The sequence below is a fragment of the Equus caballus genome, chromosome 15 (genome assembly GCF_041296265.1).
Source record: "Equus caballus isolate H_3958 breed thoroughbred chromosome 15, TB-T2T, whole genome shotgun sequence".
Classification (NCBI taxonomy): Eukaryota; Metazoa; Chordata; class Mammalia; order Perissodactyla; family Equidae; genus Equus; species Equus caballus.
The window spans coordinates 94,577,420-94,602,951 of record NC_091698.1 but is presented as its reverse complement, the minus strand read 5'-3'; the positions used below and the strand labels follow the sequence as shown (position 1 = coordinate 94,602,951).

General features: G+C 40.9%; 1 protein-coding gene across 3 annotated transcripts in view; it reads left to right on the top strand.

The window, feature by feature from the left end:
* Positions 1-548: 548 nt before the first annotated feature.
* Positions 549-25,532, top strand: part of DDX1 (DEAD-box helicase 1) — a 41,919-nt gene continuing 16,935 nt past the window's right edge. The window contains exons 1-13 of one of the 3 annotated variants that reach the window (XM_070236637.1): positions 549-804; positions 8,826-8,877; positions 9,185-9,248; positions 10,216-10,245; positions 10,861-10,957; positions 15,613-15,660; positions 18,101-18,184; positions 18,400-18,483; positions 18,851-18,927; positions 19,495-19,567; positions 21,136-21,212; positions 21,324-21,438; positions 22,166-22,304. In XM_070236637.1, the coding sequence (XP_070092738.1) occupies positions 798-804; positions 8,826-8,877; positions 9,185-9,248; positions 10,216-10,245; positions 10,861-10,957; positions 15,613-15,660; positions 18,101-18,184; positions 18,400-18,483; positions 18,851-18,927; positions 19,495-19,567; positions 21,136-21,212; positions 21,324-21,438; positions 22,166-22,304 (947 nt within the window). In that variant the 5' untranslated portion in view covers positions 549-797. Of the gene's footprint in view, positions 805-5,732; positions 6,107-8,825; positions 8,878-9,184; positions 9,249-10,215; positions 10,246-10,860; positions 10,958-11,350; positions 15,661-18,100; positions 18,185-18,399; positions 18,484-18,850; positions 18,928-19,494; positions 19,568-21,135; positions 21,213-21,323; positions 21,439-22,165; positions 22,305-25,532 lie in introns of those variants that run through there. The other 2 variants (XM_001502047.7, XM_070236638.1) reach the window with 2 other exon arrangements.

The window sequence follows — 25,532 nt, the reverse complement described above, 5'->3', positions numbered from 1 at the left end:
TCAGGGACTCAAGCTACTTCTCTCTTTTTGTTCTGCCATCCTCAGTATATGGTTGTCTTCTCATGGTTCATTATGGTTGCTCAAACCCCAGCCATCACATCCTCATTTCAGCCTACAGGAAGGAGGAAGAGGAAGAAGGATGTACTATCTCCCTTAAGGATGCTTCTGTTTACATGCCACTGGCCAGAACACAGGCATATGCCATATCTAAGTCCCAGGGGAGCTGGGAAGTGGCGTCTTTATTCTGGGCACCCATATGTCCAGCTAAGAGTCAGAAATTTAAGGAAAAGAAGAGATCAGAGTAAAGTTGCAGTATTTGCTAGCTGGGGATTGGCATTGAGCAGGATTTGCTGCAAGGTGCTAGCTTAGCTGAATCTGAATAATAATTAGGACTTGCCAAGAAGATAGAGGTGGTATAGTATAGATGGCTGCAAACTCTTTGCCGTTCATTGCCTCAAGAGGTAGAGCCTATTTCCCCTCCTCATGAATCTGGGCTGGTCCTGTGATTTGTGTTGACCAACAGAATTTAACAGAAGTGACATTGTGCTACTTCTAAGGCAAACTTAAGAGATATGCAGCTTCTGCTTTCCATTTTGCAGACATATTCTCTTGGAACCCAGCTACCATGTAGGAAGTCTGTCTTCTCTGGGGCTAATCCTGCTGTGAGAAGGTCCAAGTTGGCCACGTGGAGAGAGTGAGACCATGTATGGGAGCACTGTGACACCACACATGGGAATGGAGTCTTCTCAGACCTTCCAGCCTGACCCAGACACCAGCTGAATGCAGCCGAGGGAACAATGCCAGGTAAGGCCATGGAGAACAGAAGAACCATCCAGCTAAGCCCTGCTCTGACTCCTAACTCACAGAATCGTGAGCAAATAGATTGGTTGTTATATTAGTTTTGGGGTTATTACACAGCAATTGATAACTGAAACTAAAAGGGGAAGGCTCTTCCCCTTTTACAGAAACAGCGTAAGGAAATACACAGTGGTGTGAGAGGCAATGTGGTGCATGCAAGGAACTCTACACAGGTCAATATGCTGGAGGGTAAAAGGAGCCCAGGGTATAAGCTGGAAGTAAGCAGGAGGCTGGAGGTGGAGGGTCCGGTGTGTGCCATCCTGAGGGGAGTGGATTGAGGATCCTTCCCAACTAAGAGCTGAATCAAAGAGGAGAGGGTTTGTTGATGGAAGGTTTGCCACATGAGGTCCACTCAGTGCAGGATTCTGGATCCTGAGCGAGCACTCTGAGTCCTCTCTTCTCCTGACATGTAGATCTGAGGGCAAACCTCCCAGGCAGCATTTGAGGGAGAAGTTGTGGTTATTTGCGTGGAATGATAGGTGGGTCTGTATCATGTATTGTGAGCAAGGACTTTGGTGCATTTATGTAATGAAGATATTGCACTTTCTAATCAACTTCTTTTACATTAAAATAATTTCTCTTTCAAGGGGCCATCCCCGTGGCCCAGTGGTTAAGTTTGCCGCCCGCCGCTTCAGTGGCCCAGGGTTTTGCTGGTTCGGATCCTGGGCACGGATATGGCACCGCTTGTTAGGCCACATTGCGGTAGCATCCCACATGCCACAACTAGAAAGACCCACAACTAAAATATACAACTATGTGTTGGGGGGGATTTGGGGAGAAAAAGCAGAAAAAAGAAAAGATTGGCAACAGTGAGCTCAGGAGCCAATCTTTAAAAAAAAATTTTTTTTTAAATAATTTCTCTTTCTTCCTGCTTCCTTGTCTGGCGGCTGGATCCTTAGGAACTAGGCAGCTTGCTTTATCTGGTCCCAGAAGGAGCTGGAATGGGGACTGGGGAGGGGTTGGGTGTCAATGAAAGGATGAAGTAATCAAGCTGATTTGACTTCTGTTCCCTAGGCTGGATTCAGGGTCACTACCTCCCTTGTAATGGCACATTTCATCTCCATTTTTGGTTGTGAGGAAATGACCATACATTCAAGGATTATTATTTTTTTTAAGATTTTATTTTTTCTTTTTCTCCCCAAAGCCCCCAGGTACATAGTTGTGTATTTTTAGTTGTGGGTCCTTCTAGTTGTGGCATGCAGGATGCTGCCACAGCACAACTTGGTGAGCAGTGCCATGTCCATGCCCAGGATCTGAACCAGTGAAACCCTGGGCTGTGGAAGCGGAGCGCATGAACTTAACCACTTGGCAGTGGGCCTGGCCCCTCAAGGATTATTTTTGATGGTGCCTTCATGACCCAGCTCAAATATCCCCTCCTCCTGTAGCCACAATAGGTTGCTTATGGCTCGATTCTAGAACATTTGAAAATTTTTTTCTGAGTGACTCATTACACCAAATCCATAATGGTGAATGTTTCATCTCCTTCTTTTCTTTCTTTCTTTTTTTTTTTTTTGAGGAAGATTAGCCCTGAGCTAACTGTTGCCAATCCTCCTCTTTTTGCTGAGGGAGACTGGCCCTGAGCTAGCATCCATGCCCATCTTCCTCTGCTTTCTATGTGGGACGCCTATCACAGCATGGTGTGCCAAGTGGTGCCATGTCTGCACCCGGGAAACGAACCGGCAAACCCCAGGCCGCCGAAGCGGAATGTGCGCACTTAACTGTTGTGACACCGGGCTGGCCCCTCATCTCCTTCTTTTCTGTACCTGTTAGGAATGTATTGGGCAGCAAGCAAAAGAGAATTTACGGTGGCTTAACTACATAAGGAATTCTCAAACCACAGAGTTCTACAGGGAGATAGACCCGGGCTGGTAACTTAGCTCACTATCGTCCTCAAGGATCCAAGCTCCTTCTATTTTCTGCTTCAATAGCTTTAGCAGGAAGCTTCTGTCTTCATAACTCATTGCTGCCTTTCCAGGCATCATGTCCATGTTCCAGGAGGAAAGCGAGTACATGCTGGTCAGGTCTTTTCCTTTTAAATACTCCTTACCTCGGACTTCCATTTACATCTCTCTAGGAAGAACTGGATCTCATGGCTCTCTGTGTCTGCAAAGAAGTCTGGAAAGGTGATTGGTTTTTTTTCTTTATCCCAGCCTGGATTTCAGAGAAAGGCAAGGGGAAGGGGACTGTGTGTGGCTTTTGGGTGGCCAGTCTACAGAGTCCTCCCTAGGACCACTCCTCTCCACACCGTCCTCGCTACACTGTACCTGAAGGGCATATTTCTTTGGCCTGTCTTAGCAGTTGCAAAACCATGTGGTATGGAGTGGGCTATAACACAGCTAACTTGAAAATACTCAGCACAATCTCTCTGGGTGCATGCACAATATAGCAAAATTCCACCATAACCTGATTGGTGGGGTCCAAAAGATCCAATTACATAAAACGTGAGGTTATAGAAATAAATGGCAGGGGAAAGTCCCAGCTGGGAGTTTTAAGTCCGCTTCAAACTGTAGCAGGCTCAGCTGCATTTGGTGCCACCTAGTGGTAGCTGCCCTCCCGCCTAACTGTGTAGCTGGGTTTCTGGGATCAGGCATGGATTCCAGGACTTTCTCCCTGTTGGTAGGCACCCATTTAATAATCAGCCTGTTCTGAGAAGAGTGGACCAGCAGGATACTGGGCTGGGTGCATCCATCCTCTATCTCTTGGTTTGGTGAAAGGGTTGCCTGCCACTTCTCTGCCTAGCCTGTCCTACCTGCCAAGGAGGGTAGCCAATCACATTTTATCCCAATTCACATTATTGAGGGTATTAACACACACACACACACTTATGTACTTTTATTTATTAAAGCAGTATATTAAATGAGCTAAACTTAGCTTATAATTAGAAAACATTATCTGTTACCTTGAAACCTTCTCTACAGGCTATTTCTTTCCCTGACCTAGATGGAGTCTCTGGCATCTTCCTGAGCTTTTCTGGTCACTCTCAGATAACGAAAAGTTGTCTGGTTACTTTCACCACAATGATAGCCTCATTTCTGTAATTAAACTATCAAGTCCAGTGTAATGATCAAAATTCACGTCTTCAGCCAAAATTATAGCTTCCTCGCTCCCTAGCATGGCAACAGGGTGGAGGGTGTGCTCAGTGTCTTCTCTGCTCTCCCCTCTCCAATTAGCTGTTGTTTCTGACCCTGGGGAGGAATAAAATCTGGCCCTGTGTGTATTTATGTGTGTGCAGTGCCCACCTCTATCTGCCTGGTGCTGTGGTGATCTGATTCTGGTGTTGTCTGGCTCAATCATGTCCCAAGTTGATTCTTTCACTCATGGGGTATTCTTTGTGAGTATCTTGGAGATTCTTTAGCTGGTATCTTCCTAGTGAAACTCACATGAGGCAAGTGATCTCTCTCCTCCAGTTAGAAAGCATGAACACAACAGGGTCCTTTGGGGGTCTGTCTGCTGCATCATTTGGCTTCTTCAGGCGGCTCTCTTGGGCACATTCCCTTTGAAGATAGCTTCAAGTTCACTCTCCATGGGTCCACTTAGCCTGGGGGGGAGGTCACACGTTTCCCCCATAGTTGTTGGAAACACGGTCTGCTCTCCCAGCAGCCTTCTCCCTCCCTCTGTCTCTTCCTGCCATGCTGCCTCAGGGCTTTCTAGCCACAGCTCCTCATAGCGTGCCTTACGCTTCCCAAACTCCAGAGATCAAAAGTTCTTTGGGCAGGCCCCTGGAAACACTTTCTCCCTTGAGAGAGCAGAAATGCCATGACACTTCAGCAGCTCTCTTCAGAGAAATCTTTTAACTTGCACCCTCAAACCTTTTGTACGTTCAAGCTGGGGATTGGCTAAAGGTACAAAAATCAGATTACAGATTTCCCTTTTGTGAGTGCTGCACAATAGGTGATCTTGTGCCTGTCTTTAGAATGTGGGGTACGTGCATCTATTCAGAACTGCTATGTTGCATAGCTTTCAGGGGTATCATTTCTATAAATTTATATAAAATATAGGGAGACTATAGAATCTAATGTGAATGGTGCCCCCTGGAGGTATGAGGCTGCAGGTCTGAGGGTACTGTTCTCAGCCCTTGGAGCTTCAGGTGAATCCTGTTACATGTAACAGCAACAATACAGCTAACATATATATTGTTACCATGTACTATGCACTGTTTCAGTGCTTCACCTATTTTATTTAATTCTCAGAACAATCCTACAAGATAGGGACTATTATTCATGGCTGTTTTACAGATGAGTAAACCGAAGCCCAGACTTCGTAAGATGGCACAGCCAGGAAACGGTAGAGCTAGAATTCACACCCTGGGAGTATGGCTCCCGAAGTTACTTCTAACTCTGTCCACAATATCTTGCCTGAGGGTTTCACCTTTCCCAGCGTCGTCGTTCTGTGGCAGGCTACAGACGGTACAGCATGAACCCTGGAACTGGGCAGACGTGGCTCAGATCACACACTGGCGTTCAGTAGCTGTATGGCTTTAGATAAGTCATTTAACTTTCCTGAATATGTGTCCTCACCTAAAGATCCTAATACTACCTGACGGGGTTGTTGGGACGGTTAATCGTTCATTTATTTTTTTCCTCCCTCTCTGTGCGAAGAGAAAGGTGTCAAAGCTTCACGGAGGTCAAATAACCCTGAAATTATCAATGCTACATCAAACATCGCGGAAGGGAGACCTAAATCGCTACTTAAGTCAATCAAAAAAATTTAGTAAATGCCTGTTGGGTGGCAGGCGCTCACTAGTCCTGGCTTGCTGGGCAGTGCATTCAGACATTCTCTCCCGGGCACTCACAGCCACAGAGCCCTGCTTGTGTCAGAGGTTGGGGGACTGAGCGAGGGGCCCAGAGGACACAGTTGTGCTGTCACATCGGCCTGGGCTACTGTGTGACCCTCATCATGTAATGTCTGCTTCTTTATGTGTGGAAAAGTGGTCCTGACGACACACAGCATGCACTCAATAAATAGTAACTATTAGTTATTGTCAACGATGACCAGTAGTGGCTACTGATGGAAGGCCCTTAAAGTCCAAATGAACTGGGTCCGGGCAGCGGTCTTCCAGGACGGGTCATTTCTTCGGCCGGAACCGTTCTCCCGGGGCTGGGGCCCTGCCCGGACTCGGAAGGCCGCAGGCCGAGGGCCGGAAGCGCGCCCTGCACGGCGCGGCGAGTCAGTGCGGAGGGAGGGCGGGCGAACGAGCGAGCGAGCGAGCGAGCGGCGGAGGACGGGGCGAAGATGGCGGCCTTCTCCGGTGCGTCCGTGGAGCGGGGCTGGTGCGGGCTGCTCGGTCCATGCTGCGGCCCCCGGGCAGCGGCGGGGACCTTCGGGGCAGGGCGGACAGGTGCCTCGCGCTGCAGGAGGGCCCTGTCCGCAGCGGTCCCGTGGGTCCCTGCGCTGCGGGGCGACCGCGGGGGCCGAGAGGCCCGGGCGGCGCGCTCGGGGTCGCGGGCAGGGCCTTTCTCTCCAGGCGCGGGCCCCCCGGCTCCTTCCCTTCTTTCTCTGCTCGCAGTCTCCCCGCGGCGGTCCTGCCAGGGCACCCGGGCTGCGGCAGGGCTGCGGTGATGGCCCTGGCTGCTCTCGGAGCCCAGGCCTCCCGCCTGCTTGACGTGGCGGTGGTGCTGGGAGCGGTTTTCCGCCCGCGCCTGCTCGGGTAGGGGCTTGGCCAGGCCGGGAGCAGCAGGGCGCGGGGCTGGGCCGTGGGGAGGGTGACCGTCCTGCCTCTGTCCACTTTTTCAGGCCGTTCCCGAATAAAAGTTCCAGGCACAAACCTGATGATGCTTATTTGTTGTTAAACGCTGTTGTATCAACATTAACGTTAAATAGTGAAGCTAAAGGGAAAGCATTTTCATTCGCATACACGCTAGACCAGCATAAATTTTGAAAATTATTTGCTGTCTCATACCCTCCTTTATTCCAAACAGGAATTTTAGGTGGCTTCTCTAACCTAACAGTTGTTTTTTCTTCTTCCTTTGTCATCTTCCTTTTATACATCCAGTTTTACTAAGCCGCAATAAAGCTTACATAGCAAGCCTAAACGTGGTAAATTTATATAGCAATAAATGTATCAGGTTAGGCCTACTATCTTTTAATGTTCTTAACTTATTAAGATGACTAAAGATATTATAACATAGTATTGTGCTGCCTTCAGTTCTCTCCTCTTTAAGAACATTAGGAATTCCAAGTCTTGAGTTGTCAGAAAGGATTTCTGATTGTTTTAGTTGCATCTTATAACAGGAGGCAAGGGGAAATCTATTTAGAGAGAGAGCTGTTTTTCTTTTCCCAGCTCTCTCCTAAAACGAGAGTTTAGAGCCAAGGTGTGTAGGCCACTTCAGGATTGTTATTTTATCCGTTCACTTCTTTGGGAGTCGTGCACAAATTTCAGGAATGTTAGGGTAAAGGTCTAGAAGAGTCTGTGATATGAAATAAAGACAAAGATAGAATTAAAGAACACGAATATTCCTATTTTTCCCATAAGTGCTAAAAATGTTATATTTAAAGAAAACATGGTTTCAAAACAGACATGCAGAGAACATGACCAGAATGGGACAGGAAGTTATCTGGAATTTGCTGAAAGCAGTCTGTGGTTACTCCTTGCAATATAGCAGTTGCCCAAGCGACTTCAGCTTGCAGTCTTCTGTCTGCAGCATATTTAAGACCATCACTCCATTTTTTCAAGCAGGTGCATTTTAGGAGCGAGAATACAGCTAGACTCTGATGGGGGCGGTTCTTAGAAGGGTCTGCTTGGACATACTCCTTTAGATCTTGATTGGTTTTTCAACCTGTGGATTTTCCTGGGGAGATTTAGAGGCAGGAGAGCCTTCCTTTTTGAAAAAGATTTTTATGCTTTCCCATGTCATAAATGTTTATATTAACTATAGTTTAATATAGTTATATTTAGTTTACTATATAAAATTTTAGTGTTGTATCTATTGTTATTGCTAGTCTCATTCTCCCCGATGCAAAGAAAAAGCTGCTTTGCAATGGATATATTCAATTTTTAGATTTGTTTTATGCCTTTTTGCAAACAATTAAAAAAAATACAAAATTTCCAAATTGGTTGTCTCTGAGGCTTGGGAATATTTGAGTATTGTTAATTTCTTTAAGAGGGATGTATACTTTCGCAATGATAACAATAATAAAATCTGCGTTTTCATACATGCAGACTTCAAATAAAAATCACTTCTTATTTGGAAAAGAGGTTTAAGTAATCAGACTAACTACTCCATGCATAACTACCCTCTACAGTTCATTTGAGAAATGATAGACAGAACTAATCAGAAATAACGCAATCTATTCCTTTAGGATTGGCTTTGAAGTAGAATTATTTAGATCTGTGAACACTTAAGAACAGCACTTCTTCAGCTGACGTATCCACTTACCCAAGTTTTCACCATTGGCCCCTCCCTTTTCAGTTAGTTTCGATTACGGCTGCCAGTAAACGTGGGTTCTCTCCACTTGCCTGTTCATTTTCTCTCATTATCATCTCATTCTCGGTGAGGCTTTTCCCATGGTCCTTGACTAGCCAAGGCACATGCCTGCTGTATTATCTCTAGGTGAAACAACTACGTGCTGGTCTAGAACCCTCTCTCCAACTCTGGCAGATTTTTCACTAGTCTTGGGAAGGAAACACGCACTGGAGGCTACTGGGTGTTAAGTGACAACTGTGTGCCAGATGCATTACATCTTATTATCTATAATCTTCCTATATTCTTACAAGGGAGGTAGTATTAGTGCCATTTTGTGTGGAGAAAACAGGTTTCTAGCTTGTCCAAGGTCACGTTGCTGGTAAGTGAGAGCTTGATTTGAACTTGTCTTTCTCTAAAACTTAGCCTTTCTCACGGTGCCACACTCAGGAGGTGCGATATGACTGAGCTGTGCTTCAGGGCCTTCTCCCTGTTCTAGCAACAGTAATTTTAAGAGCAATATGATTTAAGTTTAGTATGTATGATTTTTAAAATTTTTATTTTTAGAAATGGGTGTTATGCCTGAGATTGCACAAGCTGTGGAAGAGATGGATTGGCTGTAAGTACATAAAGCTGAACTTTGACAAAAAAAATTGTAACAACATTTTATAATTTAAACACTTGTCAGTGATTTTATCAAATTTTATCTGATTTTAGCAGATTTTTGGGTCTAGTTTAGTAACTGAAATTCAGTTTTTCTTGTGATTCTCTAAATTACATAAAGTTTCCTTTTTAAACTTTGAGATATTTTTTGCTGAAAAAGATTGGTAGTATCTACCAAATAAAATTGTCTTTTAGGTTTATAGTTTAATGTGACTTAATTAGTTTTTTACTAACTAAAATTCTTCAAAATATGATTCTTTTAGTCTCCCAACTGATATCCAGGCTGAGTCTATCCCACTGATCCTGGGAGGAGGTGATGTACTTATGGTATGTTTACATTTCATGAGGTGGTTGGGAGCTGGGGGCATGGTTCTGGGGCTGTTTGTAAGCCACTTGAAGAGCTCCATAGGCTTAAAAATGATATTTTCACCAAATTAATTTTATTTATTCACAGACATCTAGGATACATAACACAGTATTAGGTAGAAGTTGTGGGGGACACAAAGGTGAATAAGGTGCGGTTTTTGCCCTTAAGAAGCTTAAACCCAGTAGCACAGTAGGACGTACACAGATAAATGTCATATAAGAGAGAATGTGGCACCTGTACTGCAGGGTGCAGAGGGGGGTCCAGTTATCCTGCTTGAGGGACCATAAGGGACTTTGCTTAGAGGAAGATGATTTTGGACAAAGGAAGATGAAAGAAAAATGCTCTCTAGGTAGAGAGCACATCAACAAAAACAGTGAATAGGAGAATGCAGAATATGATCCCAGAGTAGTTTAATTAGATAGAAGCATAAAATATGTGTGACTGGTGGGGTGTAACTTGAGATGAGATAGTAAATGTATAGTGGGTCAGATTATTTGGGTTCTTAAGTGTTATATTAAAGAATTTGAGTATTTGTCGGCAGTGGGGATCATTGGAAATTTTTCAGTATGCGTATGTTACTTGGTTAGAATTGTGTTTTTATGAAGACTAACTTGGTAGCAGCCTGTAGTACTGCTCTGAGAGATTAGACACTGTTGGGATGTTTTTGTAATAATCTAGGTTAGAATGATGAGGTCTTAGATTTGAATGGTAGCAACGGGAAAAGAAAGGAGAGAACAGGTTCTTGAGCGAATGCGGGAGAAGTGACAAGATGGCAATGGAGTTGACTGAGGAAGCTGAGTAATCTGGAGGAGCTGTGACAATAAAGATGGCTAAGCAAGTACTAGAGGTTTCTACATGTTGTCCTGTTAACTGGACTGCTTACATTGACAACTTAATCAGTAAAATCAACTTTTTTCCCCCATTCAGGCTGCAGAAACAGGAAGCGGAAAAACTGGTGTAAGTAATAAATTGAAATTGACTTACTTTGTGAGAGGTGATTTTAAAGAAGCTTTGAACTGTAGGTTTTACTTTGAAATATTTAATAAAACAACCTCCAAAATGTAAGGAATTGGTTGCTTGCCACTGAGACGGGCATTTTTGTTGCCAGCTAATTCTGCAGTAAGATCTACAGGAGTATGGCTTTAAGAGTATAGTTTTAAACTGGTCTTGGAGAAAGAGTTACAGTATGTTTAGTATTTGTACTCACTTCTGAATTTTAATGCAGTGGCTCTAGTAATAAAGAGGTTGCAAATAGAGGTTTGATCTCCTGCTGGCAGAGACTAGAGAAACAGTTTGTCAGCCTGGGTGATGTTTTTCCTCTTTAGTTTAGGTTCATTGTACAGGTTCCACTTGTTTATTATTTTGGGTTGTCAGCTGGTTCCTAATTCCTTCATTCAGTCACCTCTCTATTATCTTACTAGTATTTTGGATTTGGGCAAATGAAATTGGAGCAGCAGTCTGAAATATGTGTAATTATTTAATGTGCATGCATAACTTTTGTAATTTAGATTGATTAATAAACTGTCATTAATACCTGAATATTAATCTAGAGAACTGTTATTTCTTTGATAGGCTTTCAGTATTCCAGTTATTCAGATAGTTTATGAAACTCTGAAAGACCAACAGGAAGGCAAAAAAGGAAAAACAACAATTAAAACTGGTGCTTCAGGTAATTTTTGCATATTAATATTTCCCTTTTGTGTAAATTAGTAATTCTCTTCCCTGGCATTTACAGGTGTGAGATTTGAGTGTGCATTTTTATTGTCAGTATCTGGAGGGTGGCATTGGCATTTGGTGCTCTGGAAACCAGAGATGCTAAATGTCATTTAAAGCCTGAAGGGTAAAAGGTTGTCCCTCCGAAAATACTGATAGCGTTCCCTTTGAGATAGGACTGACATTTTGGAAATTATGTTTATTTTAATGTTTTTCTTAACTTGATAGCTTTTAATGTCTAAATTAAAGATAAGTTGGTAAAATGGTTTATAAAGATATTAAAGAAGGATTTTACGAATAATTGATGGAGTGAAAATCCATGATGGTGTGAAAGAATTGCCTTCCACAGGGAGAAGAGGCGTGCATTTTCTTATAAGAAAGAAGGAGCCTAAGAAGTTAAAATGTAAAGTGTAAATTTTAAAGTCAGTTTCTGATTTTCAGTCCTATCTACATGGAGATTGGTCCTTTGCTGGGGTTTCTTGTCCTGTCTGTAAAATAAACAATCTTACCTCAATTTTCGCATCTTTAAATTATGTTACCTTTATTAAATGGTTTCAGAATTCCATTCTATCTTGAGTAATCTCTGGTTTTGTTATATTTTAGCAAGATTTCCTCCATATTTTAAGTCACTTTTGTTTCATGATACAAAACAGGATTGTGACAAAATTGCAAGTGTAAGTGGAGTGAACCTGGCATATCAACATATTTTTCTCGGTAGTTCGAAAGTAACAATGTTACGTAGTTCATGGAATGAACTCGTTTGTAAATGAATTGTGAGATAGATAATGGATATAAATTATTTAGACTATTGGCGTATTCAAAAATGGTATCAGACTTGTAACAACCATAAACCATCATTTATGAGAGATGATAAAAGAGAATGCTTCCAGAGGGTAACAAGATCATGTCCTGTGAGAAAAAAAAGAAACTATATATTTAAACATGGAGAAACAAGTGAAAAAGGAGACGGGATAGTTGTGAAGTCGTTGAAGGGATCTGGAGACAAAATTGTTCTTTAAAGTAGGATCAGGACTAATTAGTAATAATCTAGATGAAGATTTCTTAAGACATGAAGATTACCCTAACTTCCTACTAGCTAGACCGAGCCCACAGTGGAAGAGAGAACCTCAAGAGAAAGTTACTTCTCCATCATTCAGAGTGTTTAAGCAGATGATAGGTATCTTTTGACCAGAAATGATACAGAAAAGATTTCTACCTTGGCTGGGAAGTTAGGCTTGAAAACATGTAGAGTTCTCTTTAGCTATTACGATTCCTTGGTTGTCCGTAAACTATTAAGATTTTTAGAAAAGGAGAATACTGATCCCATAAAAGGAGGAAAAAATTTTGTGACTTTTAAAATTTTTTTTAATTTCATTGAGTTCATAATAGTTTACGTCATTGTGAAGTTTCAGTTGGACATTATTTCTTGTCTGTCACCACATAAGTGCTCCCCTTCACCCCCTGTGCCCATCCCCCGGGCCCCTTCCCCTGGTAACCACTGAACTCTTTTCTTTGTCCGTGTGTTTGTTTCTATTCCACACATGAGTGAAATCATCTGATGTTTGTCTTTCTCAGTCTGGCTTATTTCGCTAAGCATAATTCCCTCCAGGTCTTTCCATGTTGTTGCAAATGGGATGAATTTGTCTTTTTTTCTGGCTGAGTAGTATTCCATTGCATATGTATGTATAGCACGTCTTCTTTATTCAATTGTCAGTCACTGGGCACTCGGATAGTTGCCATGTCTTGGCTGTTGTGAATAGTGCTGCGATGAACATAGGGATGCATATGTTACTTTGGATTGTTGATTTCACGTTGTTTGAGTAGATACCCAGTGGTGGAATAGCTGGGTCATAAGGTAGTTCTATTTATAGTTTTTTGAGGAATCCCCACACTGTTTTCCATAGTGGCTGCACCAGTTTGTATTCCCACTAGCAGTGTATGAGGGTTCCCTTCTCTCCACACTTTCTCCAACATTTGTTATTTTTAGTTTTAGTGATTATAGCCATTTTAACAGGCATCAGGTGGTATCTTAGTGTAGTTTTGATTTGCATTTCCCTGATGATTAGTGATGCTGAACGTCTTTTCATGTGTTTATTGGTCATCTGTCTATCTTCTTCTTTGGAAAATGTCTGTTCATATCCTCTGCCCATTTTTTGATTGGGCTGTTTGTTTTTTTTATTGTTCGGTTGTGTGAATTCCTTATGTATTATGGATTAACCCCTTGTCAGATATATGATGTGCAAAAATTTTCTCCCAATTGGTGGGTTGTCTTTTGTTTTTTTTTTCTTTTCTTCCTTGTTTTTTTTTTTTTGAGGAACATCAGCCCTGAGCTAACCACCGCCAATCCTCCTCTTTTTGCTGAGGAAGACTAGCCCCGAGCTAACATCCATGCCCATCTTCCTCTACTTTACACGTGGGACAACTACCACAGCATGACTTTTTGCCAAGCGGTGCCATGTCCGCACCCGAGATCTGAACCAGCAAACCCCGAGCCGCCGAGAAGCGGAACATGCGAACTTAACCGCCGCACCACCAGGCTGGCCCCTGTCTTTTGGTTTTGATCCTAGTTTCTTTTGCCTTGCAGAAGCTCTTTAGTCTGATGAAGTCCCACTTGTTTATGTTTTCTTTTGTTTCCCTTGTCTGAGAAGACATGGTATTCGAAAAGATCCTTTAAGCTCAGTGTCAAAGAGTGTACTACCTATCTTATCTTCCAGGAGGTTTATGGTTTCAGGACTTACCTTCAAGTCTTTGATCCATTTTGAATTTATTTTTGTGTATGGCGTGAGATAATGGTCTACTTTCATTCTTTTGCTTGTGGCTGTCCAGTTTTCCCAGCACTATTTATTGAAGAAACTGTCTTTTCCCCATTGTGTGTTGTTGGCACCTTTGTCGAAGATTAGCTGTCTGCAGATGTGTGGTTTTATTTCTGGGCTTTCAGTTCTGTTCCATGGATCTGTGTGCCTGTTTTTGTACCAGTACCATGCTGTTTTGATCACTCTGGCTTTGTAGTCCATTTTGAAGTCAGGGGTTGTGATGCCTCCAGCTTTGTTCTTTTTTTTTTTTTCCTCAGTATTGCTTTAGCAATTCGGGGTCTTTGGTTGCCCCATACAAATTTTAGGATTCTTTATTCTGTTTCCGTGAAGAATGTCATTGGGATTCTGATTGGGATTGCAGTGAATCTGTAGATTGCTTTGGGTAGTATGGACATTTTAACTATGTTTATTTTTCGAATCTATGGGCGTGGAATCTCTTTCCGTCTCTTTATGCCATTATCTGTGTCTTTCAATAATGTCTTATAGTTTTCATTGTATAAGTCTTTTGCCTCCTTAGTTAAATTTTTTCCTAGGTACTTTATTTTTTTTTGCAGTTGTAAATGGAATTGTGTTCTTGAGTTCGCTTTCTGTAAGTTTGTTATTAGAGTACAGAAATGCAATTGATTTTTGTAAGTTGTTTTTGTACCCCGCAACTTTATTGTAGTTAATTATTTCTAATAGTTTTCCTATGGATTCTTTAGGGTTTTCTCTATATAAGATCATGTCGTCTGCAGACAGAGTTTCACTTCTTCCCTCCCTATTTGGATTCCTTTTATTCCTTTCTCTTGCCTAATTGCTCTGGCCAAAACCTCCAGTACTATGTTGAATAAGAATAGTGAGAGTGGACCTCCTTGTCTTGTTCCTGTTCTCAGGGGGATGGTGTTCAGTTTTTCCCCATTGAGTGTGATGTTGGCTCTGCGTTTGTCATATGTGACCTTTATTATGTTGAGGCACATTCCTTCTATACCCATTTTATTGAGAGTTTTTTTTTTTTTAATTTTATTTTTTTCCTTTTTCTCCCCAAAGCTCCCTGGTACATAGTTGTATATTCTTCGTTGTGGGTCCTTCTAGTTGTGGCACGTGGGACGCTGCCTCAGCGTGGTTTGATGAGCAGTGCCATGTCCGCGCCCAGGATTCGAACCAATGAAACACGGGGCCGCCTGCAGTGGAGCGTGCGAACTTAGCCACTCGGCCACGGGGCCAGCCCTTATTGAGAGTTTTTATCGTAAATACATGTTGGATCTTGTCAAATGCTTTCCCTGTGTCTGTTGAGGTTGTCACGTGGTTTTTATTCCTCATTTTGTTCATGTGGTGTATCACATTGACTTATGAATGTTGAACCCTGCATCCCTGGTATAAATCCCATTTGATCATGGTGTATGATGTTTTTGATGTATTGCTGTATTCGGTTTGCCAATATTTTGTTGAGGATTTTTGCACGTGCGTTCATGAACAATGTTGGCCTGTAATTTTCCTTCTTTGTGTTGTCCTTGTCTGACTTCAGAACATAGATGAGTACCATCTAATACAAAGTGCGCTGAAGCAAGTGAGGAGCAAAGGGTCTAGCCCCAGATGGGCCAGTGATTATCATATTTGACACGTTTCAGTTTTCAATTTCAGTTTTGCCTTTAATACAAACAGCAACTTTTACTTGTACATTTCAAATAATGTGTAAAGCCATTTTGAATCTAGAGGCATTAAGGTATTGTATAAAATATTAAATCTTTGCTCTATTTTTCATCGAGTGTTTTTGATTTCACATGTTTGTGGGTGACTTTTCTCATTTTAATTTATTTAGTGCTCAACAAGTGGCAAATGAATCCGTATGACAGAGGATCTGCTTTTGGTAAGTGGATTAATTTTAGCAGCTCATTTGTAATTCAGAAACATGTTTTTTTTTTTGGTGAGGAGGATTGGCAATGAACTAACATTTGCTGCCAGTCTTCCTCTTTTTGCTTGAGGAAGATTGTCCCTGAGGTAACATCTCTCCCAATCTTCCTCTGTTTTGTATGTGGGACATCTCCACAGCATGACGTGATGAGCAGTGTGTAGGTCTGCACCCGGGATCTGAACCCGCAAATCATGGGCTCCTGAAGCAGAATGCACAAACTTAACCACTGTGCTACCGGGCCAGCCCCTCAGAAACTTGTTTTTAGTGATAGCTGAGAATATCAAGAAAATTACGAAAAAGAATAGTAAATGAAGATTTAATTTACCAGATGTTGGAATATAGTCACTACAATTAAACAGTTTAGTACTGACATAGGCATAGACAGATAAGTCAGGGAATATAAAGGAAATAAATCCCAGTATATATGAGAAGTTAATAGTCAGAAGAAAAAATTTCATTTCAGTGGGAGAAGGGACGATTTATTCAGTAAGGGCACTGGCACAATTGATCCATCTGAAGCAATATAAAGTTGATTTATATCATAATTAGAAACAAATTCTGTATGTATTTGGGACTTAAATAAATATGTGTGTGTGTGTGTGTGTGTGTGTAATTTAAAAAATAGAAAACTACATGTACAATTTGGGGCTGGTGGAATTTTCCTACCTCAAAATAGGAAGCTCAGAAATTGTAAAGGAAAAGAAAAGTGTATTTGTTTAAACTTGAACAAAAATATATGTGGAAAAGAAATAGAAGTCAATAGACAAAAATAAATATAGAAAGAATACTTGCAATGTTGACGAAAGATAAAGAATCCTTATGTACTCTGAGGGATTCTTGTGTAGTTAGCAGATAAAATGTTACTTGTTTTAGAAAGGGAGAGATAAAAGCCAGTAAGGAAAAGGGGCACAAGGTCTGAACAGGCAGTTCACAGAAGAGCAGGTCCACATGGCAGTAAAGATGCAAAGGTCAGCTTTACAGGCAGTAGGGAAGTGGAAGCTATAGTTACAGTGAGATGTTGTTTTATACCCATCTGATTGGCAAGAATCCAAAAGAGTGATAACCAGCTTATGGATGTTGCCTTTCTAGAAAGCAGTTTGGCATTCGTTACCAGTTAGAAATATATATATTCCTAGAAGGTCTACCTGATTGGAATGAAAGCACCAGTATGCGAGGTGTTTGTGCAGCTTTATTTGTAATGATGAAAACTGCCGACAAAGTGAATGCTGGTGCTGGGAGAATGGTTAACAAAGATTAGGCTGCATCCGAGGACTGTTGTGTAACCATTACCAGGAATGAGTCAGAACTGTAGAGGTGACTTGGAGGAATTTTCACCAGAGGTTGTTGATGAGTAAGAAAAGCAGGATGCAGAGAAACGTAGAGTGGGCATGAGGAATCATGCCAAAAACAAACAAGCAAACCCCGAACTGCTGTCACCACCATATGATACCTAATTTTTATGAAAATTTATATATGCATAAAGCATTTTGAACATAAAAATTTTAAGGATTTGCCATTGCTGGAGAACTTTTTAGGAAGTTCAAAGTTTATATAATGTAGTACCCTTATGAGTAAGAATTTATATTTTGATTAAAAACTTTAATTTCTGATAAGTGAAGTGAAATGGGTGATATGGTGCTTTCTTCTAAAGTTCGTTTTACATTCAGGTGCTGAATATGAGTTGCAGATGTGAACCAGGAGAGAAGTTATCATTCTTTCCAGTATAGACAAAAGCCAAATCCTTTCCTTAATGCCAGTAAGCACCAGTAAACACTGTGACTGCCCAGGGGTATAATGTAGAACTTCATCTTTTGGAGTCCTAGTATTAGCAAATAACAACTATAGGTTTATTTATTTATATTTTTTCCTGCTTTCCCTTTATGGTTTCTGGATCCATGGATGGAGGAACAAGCCAGAGACAGTTCCTGTTTTCCTTTTAGTACACTATTCACTCAGGCTCTAATTTAAGCGTAAAATCAGAGCTACAAGTATTGATGAGCCGGTGCTGCGTCATCCTTGAGTATCCATTTCTTTAAAGGACTCTAGAGAATAGTTGTCTAAACACATTTGTGTTGGTCATGCAGCTACTATTTAGGGCGAGTCAGATTAGGTGCTGTGTTGATTCCTTTCTAGATTTGTTGCAGTAAAATCTTGTCCCAGTTAGCAGGTGACACTATAGAAACTAGTCCCCAACGTGGCCAAGGCCCTGCAGGAGCTGAAGAAGGGCAGTTACTCCTGGGGAAGGTATACCTGTCACTCATGGCTCAACAAATCTCAGTCTCGAACACCGCAGCAAGTGAGGAATTATCTCAGCGGACTGAACAACCCTTATTTCAGAATGCATGATTGATGTAATCTGTACTGACATGGTTTTCTGTGTTTTTCTCAAATCCAGCAATTGGGTCAGACGGTCTTTGTTGCCAAAGCAGAGAAGTAAAGGAATGGCATGGATGTAGAGCTACTAAAGGATTAACGAAAGGTATTCCAATGCAAGCATTTGTACTTGCATAAACTTTTGAGGTAACGTATTAATACGTGAACTTTCTTTAAATAGCTTTAAATCAAGGATCAGAAAAGATTTTTTAATGTTACAACAAGATCTGCAGTTCCTCATTTGAAACATACATGTGTATGTATTTGTGTACATCATACATGTGTAATTTATGTAAATCTCAAAGTGTTTTGCCCTTGTAGGGAAACACTACTATGAAGTATCCTGTCATGACCAAGGGTTATGCAGAGTTGGGTGGTCTTCCATGCAGGCTTCCTTAGACTTAGGTAAGTGTTTCTAAAATAAACGGAACTGATTGGTTTATACTTATCACTCTTTACTATAATGGTGAGCAAAATAATCAACTTAACTGTACAAAGTTTATATTTTAGTGACCTAGAAATAATATTTATCTATACCCCACCCTGTTTCAAAAAAGATTTGAAGTACCCCAAAATACGTATTATAACAGTATAAAATCAGCAGGAATAAGGTTAACAATATGAGTGAAGTCAGAGCAAAGTTAGTATGCATAAATAGGCACCACACAGTACTGCTTAGATGCTTAAATTATTGTAAATTTGTGAACTTTTTATGGGGCTTTTAATTTTACATTTACTCTCGCTACATAAGTAAATTACTTTTTAAATCTAGGTACTGACAAGTTTGGATTTGGCTTTGGTGGAACAGGAAAGAAATCCCATAATAAACAATTTGATAATTATGGCGAGGTAAGTTGTATTATTGACTTCTTCATAGCATTAGTAAGTTTCCTTGCATGCTTACAGGATCACTCATGACATGACTGAGGGTATAGAAATGATTCTTAAGTGCAAGTGGATTTTCTGAATATTTTCCACAGAAAGTTCACATTTGGACTTCAGTGAAGAAATGTTACAAAATGAGATAAATATTTTTCTTTTATGCCATTTATTAGCCTCTCTGAAGTATATTACTTTGTCTTCTGTTTTCACTTCATTTTAGTTTTGGCTTTTACTTTAATGCGTATGTTATTCTGATTTCTTATGTTTAATCTTGGTGAATCTAAGTACACTTGTTCTGGTGAGCCTGAATCTATAGTAGTGTGGACAAGTCTGGATACCATGTTGATTTTAATAAGCCTGCCAGATACTTCTACTATTATATATGATATGTTGTAATGGGCATTTTAACACCTACATTAGAGCTTTAAGGAATTATTTTGAAAGACAGCACATACTTTTTATGCAGCTGTGTTTGAACTTTTAACTTAACAATTTTGCTTTTTATTAACAGCACTTGACTTTCTGGTTTTCTAGGAATTCACTATGCATGATACCATTGGATGCTATCTAGATATAGATAAAGGACATATCAAATTCTCCAAAAATGGTAAGCTTTCTATGGATTGTCTCATTATAGAAGAGAGAGGAGAGAGTGAGAGCCTCTGGGGGTGTGATAATTTATGCAGGATGGTCAGAGAAGCCTTCTCTGATAAGGCGACATTTGAGTAGAAATCCAAAGGAGTTGGGTGGTGGGCCAAGCAGATATCTTAGAAGAGTATTTCAGGCAGAGGGAACAGAGTGCGAAGGCCCTGAGATGAAAGCGTGCCTAGGGTATTTGAGTGACAGTGAGGAGCCCACTGCACATGGCAGGGATGATGGAATGTTAGGTCAGTGAGGTAGTGAGCCCCGGTCATATAGGGCCTTATAGGCCATGATACAAACTTTCTTTCTTTCTTTGCTGAAGAAGAGGCACCCTGAGCTGACATCTATTGCCAGTCTTCCTCTTTTTGCTTGAGGAAGAGTGGCTCTGAGCTAACATCTGTGCCCATCTTCCTCTGTTTGCAGGGCACTAGGCCACAGGGCTGGCCCCCAGACTTTTTATTTTGAGTGAGATTGGGAGCCATTAGGATTTGAGTAGAGAATTGGCATCATCTCTCTTTAGTTTAACAATACCATTATGATTGCTGTGTTGAAAACAGACTGGCAAGTGGGTGGGTGTGGCACTAGGCAGGGAACCACCTGGATGCTAGGAGTTCTATTTAGGGCATAATAAGTTTGAGATGCTTTTTACACATCCAAGTGGTGAAATCAAGTAAGTAGTTCAGTGTGCAACTCAGGAGTTCAGGGGAGAGATCGGGATTGGCAGTGTATCTGTGGGAGTCATTGGCTCATAGATGATAGTTACAGCTGTAGGACTGGATGAGGTCATCTAGGGAATGAGATTAAGTAAAGAATGGGTGAGATCTGAGGTCTGCGGTATTCTGGTGGCTGGAGGTCAGTAAATTAAGGAGAATCTAACAGAAGTGAATGAGGAGGAAAGCCAGGAGGAGGAGAACCAAGTGAGACTGAGGTCCTGCAATCCAGGTGAAGAAAGTGTTTGAAGGAGGAAGGAACAATCTCATCGTGTCCAGTGCTGCTGATGAGTCTAGTCTAGAAAGATGAGGACTGACAAGTAACCAATGGTTGGCAAGTGGAGAGCATTAATGAGCTTGACAAAGAGCTGTTTCGGTGGAGTGAGGGGTGAATGGAGTGAGCCTGCTTGGGACTCAGTCCAGAGAATGGAATGAAATGAGGTGCGCACCATGAAAATGGAAATCAGGGCGTTTTACTACAAAAAGGAGAAGAGAAATAGAAGGTCATTGGAGGAAGATGTGGGTTCAAGGAGGTTTATCTGTGTTTTCATATGGGCGCTATTACAGTATGTTTGTATGCCATGGAATGTCTGATTGAAGTTCTAATGGAAGTGATCCAGTAGGAAGCAGATAATTAGAAATGTTGACAGGGAGAGGAGACAATTTCAGGAGTAAAGTAAAGAGGTCGGCATGAGGCCGCACAATTCATCCATGGTAACAGGAGGGAAAGTGTGACTGCAGTTGGGTGGGTGGGTTTGGTGGTGTGAGCATGTGTAAGTTGTTTTCTGGTAGTCGCAATTCTCTTCTTTTTTTTTTTTTAAAGGGAAAGACCTTGGTCTGGCATTTGAAATACCACAACATATGAAGAACCAAGCTCTCTTTCCTGCCTGTGTTTTGAAGGTAATTAGAAAAATTTTGCAATGATTATAAGCTACTTTGGTCTGCATTATTTTGTATTGTTTAGTTTGCTGTCAGGTTAAGAATTTTCATCTCTCCCTTATTCAATGCTAGAATGCTGAACTAAAATTTAACTTTGGTGAAGAAGAGTTTAAGTTTCCACCAAAAGATGGTTTTGTTGCTCTTTCCAAGGCATTGGACAGTTACGTTGTCAAATCGCAGCACACAGGTATTGCACCTGAGCGGGTAAGGGTTTCAAGAATGGGGTATTGGCGAACACTCTGGTAAATGAGGCTTCTTGTAGGGCTTAGTTACATGCACTCCCCTTACTGGTTTGGTCACACATCTTTAACACATCGGTAAAACTCAGTTTCAAAACCTAATTCATAAACTAAATATTTGGTTTCAGTTTAGGCACTTTGGGGAACCTGATCTATGATGATGAGGATGGTATCTAGTATCTCTCAAACGTGTGCCCCAGCACTGTGTTAAGTGCTTTACGTGGATTGTTTAATCTTCACAACAACCCTATAAGGTAGTCCTCTTCCTGTTTTACAGACAAAGAACTTGAGGGGTAGGGACTTGAAGTAACTTGCCCAAGGCCACGGAGCAAGTAAGTGGCAGAGCTGAATTCAAACCCAAGCGGCCTGACTCAAGAGCTCATGCTCTTCCCTTTGTGCTGCCTAAGCTATTTCAGTTATTTAAAGTAAGGACATTTCAGAGCTTGTTTGCTTTATCACAAAGCATATAATCTATTGCAGTTAACGCAAGTAGATTCAAAGAAGCCTTAGTTCATTTTAGGACTCTTAGCTTTATTTTATTTTGTTTGACTCTCTCTTACACTCTGAGAATTGTTGTTTAAAATTTTGACATTGGAATATTTGTGCTTATGTTTTACAATAAAGGTATTTTGAGGTGTGATTTGTACATGTTCTAACCTTTTTTATTCTTTTAAGGTAATGCACAGGTGGCACAAACAAAGTTTCTCCCCAACGCTCCAAAAGCTCTCATTGTTGAACCCTCCCGAGAGTTAGCTGAACAAACTTTGAATAACGTCAAGCAGTTTAAGAAATATATTGATAATCCTAAACTGAGGTAAGGCTTCCTTGTGTGCTCAAATGCCTGTTGTCTTTAGGTTTGAGGTGTTTGAAAGAACTGTAACGTAGAAAAATGTGAAGTAGAAATTCCATGTGTATAGATACTTGTGTGAGTGTGTAAATATATTTAACTTTGATATATAGTAGCAATTAGTTTCTGTATAAAACTCCTATTTAAGTGATATTTGATTAAAAAAAGTAAATTGAGATTTTTTCCTGTGTCTCTCATGTTGAGTCATGTTGATACAAAACAGTATCAGAGTAAAATTAATTTTTTAAAGGGAGCATTTCACTCAGTGTTAGATTTATAACTTTATTTTCATAGCAAATGTGTCACTCTGTTTCTAGCATGTTGGTAAACTTAGCTGGGTGAGGTTGATTCTAGCCTACCTCACACTGGTGACTTTCTTCCATTTGGGCCTTCAGACTGGTCACTAGGTGGACGGCTTTTTCTGCCACTGGAGGGAGATCATGAGTTAAATGATCTCGTGGAACTTCTTGCTCGGTAGCAATCCCCCTTTTTTGGTGCGGAGGATTAGCCCTGAGCTGACGTCCACCACCAGGCCTCCTTTTTGGCCCTAACATCTGTGTCCATCTTCCTCTATCTTTTATGTGGGATGCCTGCCACAGCATGGCTTGATAAACACTGAGATCCAAACCTGTGAATCCCAGGCTGCCGAAGTGGAGTGTGTGAACTTAACCACTGCACCACCGGGCCGGCCCCAGTAGCAATCCCTTTTAATTTACGGAAGGTCATAGTATATGAGTAAACTACTCTGTCAGTTGACTTGCCACTTGATTTTTGTTAATTTTGCTTTCAGTTACTTTTGTTATTGAAACATAATTCATATACGATAAAACTCACCATTTAAAGTGTACATTCAGTGGTGTTTAGTATGGTCGTAAGGTTGTGCAGCCATCACCACTACAGTATCTCATTTCACAAACTTTGAATTATTGACATCATGCAGGCCTGTCTTTTTGACATTGATCTTTCTTACAAGTTAAACTTATTCAGGGATAAGTTATACTTAATAAAACTTTTTAGGTAAAATAATTCCCAATTTTGTTCTGAGGATTGGTGCATGTCACTCATTCGGTAACTACCTGAATACATACTGTGTGTGAAGTCTTAGGCTAGGGGTCAGGTATATAACAATGAGATAGTCTTGCTTTCATAGAATTAAGTGTGGGAGTGTGGGGATAGTGTGGAGGAAGAGAAACAACCAAACAAGTGTGATAAAAGGCCTTGAGGATATGATCGGAAGAGTCACCACAGAAGGTCATAACCAGGGCATCTGCTTAGTATAAGAGACTTGGAACTCTTCAGAAGAGAGCATTCTGGAAGAATGTAAAATGCTAATGTGAATTCATTTTTGTCCTATAACTATGTATAAAGATTAATATGCCTGTGGACAAAGGCTGGAAGGGAAAATGAATAATAAAATCAATTTATTTGTTAAGATGGTAAAATTGTGTGTTACTCATTTTGGTATTCAGTACAAACGAGCCTTCTCCTTCCTTGAAAACCCAGTTCTCGTCCTGGTCTTCTGTGGAGCTAGCCTAGCTGTACCAGCCCAGTCCTTTCTCCCTCCTCCTGTACCATTGACTGTGTGTGCCTCGCCTTAATCCTTACACACTGTCATGTGTTAGTGTTCTTTGTTTTAAATACGCATAGCTTTACTCATCCTAACTTAGTATTACACTCCTCAATGCAGGGGCTGTTCTTTTATAGTCCTCAACTCTATAGTGCTTTGCACCCAAGCATAGATTGTTGTGTGTATGTGTATTTGTCTGCTGCTAAATTTATAGGGGTAAATATATCTGACTAGGAAGGTGGATAGCAGTAAAGTATTGTAGGAGAAGAAATGATAGATTTAGGACCATGGTTTCCGAAGCTGGGAGCTTGAGGACCTTACTTGAAATTACAAATTTATTAGTTTCCTACTCTGGATATACCAAATCAGAGTTTCCAGGGAATGGGAATTAGAACATTTTTGTTTGTTTTTTTACAGGACACTGGCCAGCATTTCCAGGTGATTGTTACCTGGCCAATCTGGCATTTAGTATTACCTGATTTAGGAAACATGATGGCTCTGGACTGGTAGGTGGTTAGGGAGTATGCCAAGGTAATGCACATTCATAGGCTAGAAAGCTTTTTGTTTTGCTTATTTTTACTGTCTACATTGCTTAAGATGAAGGTGTAGGCAATCATAAAGCTGATTTTTAATCAGAATCATGGAATTAGAAGACTCTGTGTAACTTCATTCGCTTTCACAGTGTTTTCTAGTATTTTTTAAATGACTGGTCAAATGAGAATAAAATTATTAAAGGAAGAGACTTGGTAGATACTTTGGATTGACAGTTATTTGGCTGCCTCAGGAAGTAATTTTGTCTGCTATGTATAAAAAGGAGACAATCTTTTTGTAAATAGCTTTTTAGTGAAATATAATTCACATATCATACAATTCACTCTGCCAAGTGTACAGGTAGTTTTAGTTTTTATTATGTTCACAGAGTTGTGTGACCATCATCAAAACCAGTTTTAGAACATTTTCACCACCTTCAAAAGAAACACTACTCCTTAGCAGTCACTCCCATTTCCCCCAGCCTTCCCATCCCTAGGCAACCACTGATTTATTTTCTGTCTATAGATTTGCCTCTTTTGGACATTTTATGTAAATGGAGCTGGACAATAAGTGCTTTTTTGTGACTGGGTTCTCTCGTTTAGCATAATGTTTTCAAGGTTTGTCCTTGTTGTGCTGTGTATCAATACCTTTTTATTGCCAAAAAGTATTCTACTGTATGTATATACCGCATTTTTGTTTGTCTGTTCACTAGTTGATGGACATTTGGGTGGTTTCCACTTTTTGGCTACTGTGCTGTGAATGTTAGTGTTCAGGTTTCTGTGTGGGCATACATTTTCATTTCTCCTGGGTGTGTACCTAGGAGTGGAATTGCTGGATCAGTTAGTAGCTTCATGGTTAATATTTTCAGGAACTGCCCAACTGTTTTTCAAAGTGACAGCACCATTTTACATTCCTACTAGTAATGTATGAGGGTTCTACTTTCTCCACATCCTCACCAGTGCTTAATCTTTTTGATTGTAGCCATCCTAATGGGTGTGGAGTGGTATCTTATTGTGATTTTGAGTTGCATTTCCCTAATAGCTAATGATGTTGAACATTTTGTCTTGTGTTTATTGGCCATTTATAATGTCTCTTCA